At 34.6% G+C, this 4,720-nt stretch overlaps 1 protein-coding gene across 1 annotated transcript in view; it reads left to right on the top strand.

Moving 5' to 3' along the window:
• Positions 1-2,770, top strand: part of LOC109378508 (trace amine-associated receptor 2) — a 5,764-nt gene extending 2,994 nt beyond the window's left edge. Inside the window, exon 2 of the mRNA XM_019634868.1 lies at positions 2,393-2,770. Coding sequence (XP_019490413.1) covers positions 2,393-2,546 — 154 coding nt within the window. The 3' untranslated portion in view covers positions 2,547-2,770. The remainder of the gene's footprint in view (positions 1-2,392) is intronic.
• The last annotated feature ends 1,950 nt before the right edge of the window (positions 2,771-4,720 follow it).

The following is a 4,720-nucleotide window of genomic DNA, read 5'->3' as shown; positions in this document are numbered from 1 at the left end:
CACACACAAAGACTTTCTCTTTTTATTTAAAGGCTAATTGCTAAGAAATAAGTAAAATAGATTTAGCCTTACTGTAAATTAGAAATATTTTGAGTTAATATGTATTAAATTTACCTTTCAATTCATTAACACCTGACAATAGAAAATAAAACTAAATAGCATGGTGTAAGGTTGCCTGTTGACATATGTTGAAAACGAGTTTATGACTGTCCTTTTTACAGAATGATGATGTTTGTGATGGTGGTTATTGTTTATGCTGGTGCTTAGCGATGAAATAAAAACTTGGCAGCCCTATGGGGGCCATAAAGTTTCTTATAATATGCTCCTCTCTTTCTATTAGAACCTTATCTGTACTTCAGAACATCATTCAAATAACTTCTCTGTAAAGCTCTGCTCAGTTACTCCCCTTTCCTTGAAACATAATTTTCTCTGCACCTTTCCATGGCACGTTTTAGTTTCATAGTGCGGTCATCCTTCCCAGTTTGCTAGTGAAAGGGTAATCAAGCCTCCTATCTACTTCTGCCTCCCATCATCCATCCTGCTTTCATTTCCCAGCATGAGTAAAGTAGTATCTTCCCTCCACACCCAGAATTTTATAGGAAGTTACAGATGAGAAAAAAGGACCTGGGGAAATTAGTAAATTTTCCCAGATTATGCAACCAATTGTAGAAGCAGGTGTTCTTTGTTTGGTTTGGTGTTCTTTGTTTGGTGTTCTTTGTTTACTGAACTAGTTTTTAAAAAAAAATTTGTGACATTTTCCAACTTTTACCCTTTATTTATTTATTTTTACTAAGGGTTTTAGTCAAACTGGTACAAGTTGCTGAAGCAAAAGTAAATACTCCCCTCTCACCCCAAAATGTTCTCAATATATTTGGGAATCAAAGTTTAAACAGAAATGTTTTATGAGTCAGACAATTTTTCCTCATTTGGATATCAGCCAACATTTAATTCAGCCTGCACATGTCTACGTAATTTTAATATAGCTTTGCAAAATGAAACACAAGTGACTATGAAATCACTATGAAATGTTGTCCTTCATTGGGAAGAAAGAAACTGAAAACTATCTGGAACATTAAAAATACAAAGACTATTTCAATATCCCCCAGGAAAGAGAGTTAAAAGAACAATTCCATTGGGGCTCTGCTTGGAGCTCCTGGATCTGAGTTCTTCACTCCAGTTCTCTTGAGAGCAGAGGCAAACATATATTAATCAGATAGCTTAATCTTCCACACTATTTTTTTTGGAATTTCCTTGACCTCAGGCCTGCAAAACCATCAGAAGAGAAGCAATGATTCACAACTAGCTTTTCAGGAGAGGGAAGGTACTTGGTCAATAAAAAGAACTGCAAATGTATTATCCTTTTAATTGTTGATTTATTCTCTTCTTCAACATAATTGAACAGTGACAATTAAAATTTAAAGAGAGCAAGAAATTGTTACAAATAGGATGCAATAGAGAAGGTAGTTTTGTTGTTTTTTTCTTAACTGGGATATAATTATTACAATATTTTAGTGAAAGAAAGGTTTTACATTTTCCATCCAGATTTGTTTGGCAATTTATAAATTTCCATGTAGTGCCAACATAAGAAATGTTTTTACAAAATATAAGAACTATGAAAGACATGATTTAGTGAATGGAAGGTACTTATGAATTTTAATAACATTAAAATATACTCATCTCTTTGAAATTATATCTTAATTTAAAAATCCTGTTACATACTACTTAATCCACTGCCAGATGCTACATATTTTCATTTTTGGTATTTTTTTCTCTTGCAAGCAGCATTTACTGAAAATATTCTGCTTTTCTTTGCCCCTCAAGGTATTCACTCATTTCAGATACAAAGAGTGCCCAAATAAAAAGGAGGTTTCTCTACTGTCAAGAACTGTTCTTCTCCAGTTCAGTATTTGTATTCAGCATATAAATAACATAGGTAACTTCCTAAGAATTACGTTTTGGGGTGGGTCTCAGATTTTTTCTTTCCAAAAATGTTCCCAGAAGAGGATGATGTGGCTGGCCTATGAGCCATACTTTGATTAGCAAGGACTAGATGGGAGAAATGACAAGCAGAAAAAGCCATAGATTTTCTTGTTGCCCAAATAGATCAGCAATGAACCATTGCTTGTTAGAGGTGGTGAGGGGTGNTCACTCCTGGGTCTGTGATGGTAGGGATATATGGCAAAATTTTTGCAGTATCCAGAAAACATGCTTGTACAATCAATACTGTACCAGAAAATCAAAATAATCAAATGAAGAAAGACAGAAAAGCAGCCAAAACTTTAGGAATAGTGATGGGTGTTTTCTTATTATGTTGGTTTCCCTGTTTCTTCACAATTTTATTGGATCCCTTTTTGAACTTCTCTACTCCTGGAGTTTTGTTTGATGCTTTGACATGGTTTGGCTATTTTAATTCCACATGTAATCCCTTAATATATGGTTTCTTCTATCCCTGGTTTCGCAGAGCGCTTAATTACATTTTACTAGGTAAAATTTTCAGCTCACATTTCCATAACGCTAATTTGTTTATTCAAAAAGAAACTGAATAGACTTATTCTGCATGAGTGAATTGAAGAAATAGAACTGGAACTTAGAAGAATTAAGTCACTTAAAGTGTGCATGTGAGATTTGTGGCTGCCATGGAAGGCTCTTAGTTTATAAGACTTGAGGGAAAAAAAGGAGTCATCTTTTTGAACTAAAAACCCCTCCTTTTCAGAATACTTCATATACCCACTACTTCCAGGTAAAGAAAAAATAATGTTAGAAAGGTGAACAGAAGATGAGGAAAAGCCAAGACTGGGATGAAGAGGACACACAAAACCTTTTATACTATTCATAAGGGATCAAAACATAAGCTGAACTTGAGGACAGCTATCCTCTTCTCACCACCACACACACTTTGTGTGATATTTCCATGTATTTCTTCTTCCTCAGTGTCTGACCAGATGTATTTTGAAACATCAACAACAAAAACTGATAGGTAAATAAATATGGAAATAACAATTTTAAAAACACGTATCCTGTCAGGAATCAGTCATTTGTCAGCTGAAAGTTGAGCCTATACTAGATTTTACTGTTGTAAGATTCAACATTTTTTAAATGAAAGAAGAAATGGAAACTGTAACTGAGACCACAGATTCAACGAATGTGTTTAATTCATGTATTATCTTAATCATAACAGTTGGCAATTTCTGTTTTATTAGCAGGGATATTCTATTCAGTGTCTTCTTTTCTTCCTCAGGTTTATCCATATTTTGTATTGCTAATTGGTATCCTGATTTTTAATAAGTGTAAAATATATACCCAAAAAAGTTGCATTTGAATNCCAGTATGCTGTACCCCCTGAAATTAATATCAAATAATATTGAATGCCAACTGTAATTGAAAAATTAGAAAGTGTTGGGGGGGGGAAGGTGAAGGGAAAAAAGTGGTCCAAATTTCCAGGTATAAAACGAACAAGTCATGGAATATAACATACAGCATGGGAAATATAGTCAATAATATTGCAATAGCGTAGTATAGTGTCAGATGGTTGCTGAACTTATAGTGATCACCTCTTTAGGAATATAAATGTTGAATAACTATGGAGTACCTCTGAAACTATAGTATTTTATGTTAGCTATGTTTTTCATAAAATCTTTAAAAATATTCTTTAAAATAGCAAAAGAACTAGAAATAATTCAAATATTCATTGGTAGGAGACAAGATAAAGAAATCATTATAGGGCAGTGAAAGTGAATGAACTATAGCTACATATGGTGTTGAATGGAAAAATAAGAGCAAAATAAATTACAAAAGACAACAAAGAGCATAATACCGTCTTATAGAATTCTAAAAACAAACCCACCAATTTGTTATACAAATATACATGATAAAGCTATTAGAAGAATACAAAAAGAAGCATAACATTCAAGGTAGTAGGTACCTGAGGTAATGGGAGGAAAAGCAGCATGCAGATAGATGCGTGTAAAATATTGTCAACCTAATTCACAGGCATGGGTGCTATGTTACCAATAAATGAATAAAAAAGCAAGTCATGTGGCATAACTGATTAGTTCAAGTTCTGCACACATGAGTTCCATTTTAAAATGTGAACCCTTGTGTTAGTGATATACCCCTTTTCTCCAGCCTGAGGTACAAAATAAGATCATATTGCTTTGTATTATTTGCATTAAGAGGCTACCTTTCCCATTTCCCTTTGTGTGTGTTTTTTTTTTAATGTTCTCTGGGAACTAAATCCAATGATTCAGTTCTAAACTGCCACAAGGTGTTGCTGTTAAAAATAGGTGGCCACCCAGCTGGAAGATGATACCATTCCATCTGCAATAATGTGGAGATATGTGACTATGAGGGGAAGCTAGGGTTTCTAAGGGCTTTAGAAAGGACTGAGTGGTGCTCATTACACTTCCACTTACCAAAGAACCCTTACTTTCAAGTCTTGTCCTCAGGACTAGAGAGGCTGGTTCAGAAGCGTTTTCAAGGCTCAGCCACATATCATTTCTAGCATTTGGTGTTGACCCTGCATCATCACTCCTCCTTCTACTGTCCCTCACGGTCATTCCCAGTCAGGAAAGCCCTCGTGTCTTTTTTTGCTGGTTGGTCTAAAATGGTGCTTTTAGGTTATTAGATATACTCTAACATACTCTAATGGTGAACCTCAAAAGGGAAGAGGACAAGACTTATTGCTTTGGCTCCATGCTGCCTCCTTAGCTCTTTAAAAATA

Source organism: Hipposideros armiger, unplaced genomic scaffold (genome assembly GCF_001890085.2).
Source record: "Hipposideros armiger isolate ML-2016 unplaced genomic scaffold, ASM189008v1 scaffold_2081, whole genome shotgun sequence".
In the NCBI taxonomy this organism is placed as follows: domain Eukaryota; kingdom Metazoa; phylum Chordata; class Mammalia; order Chiroptera; family Hipposideridae; genus Hipposideros; species Hipposideros armiger.
This window is presented reverse-complemented; position numbering and strand designations above follow the sequence as displayed.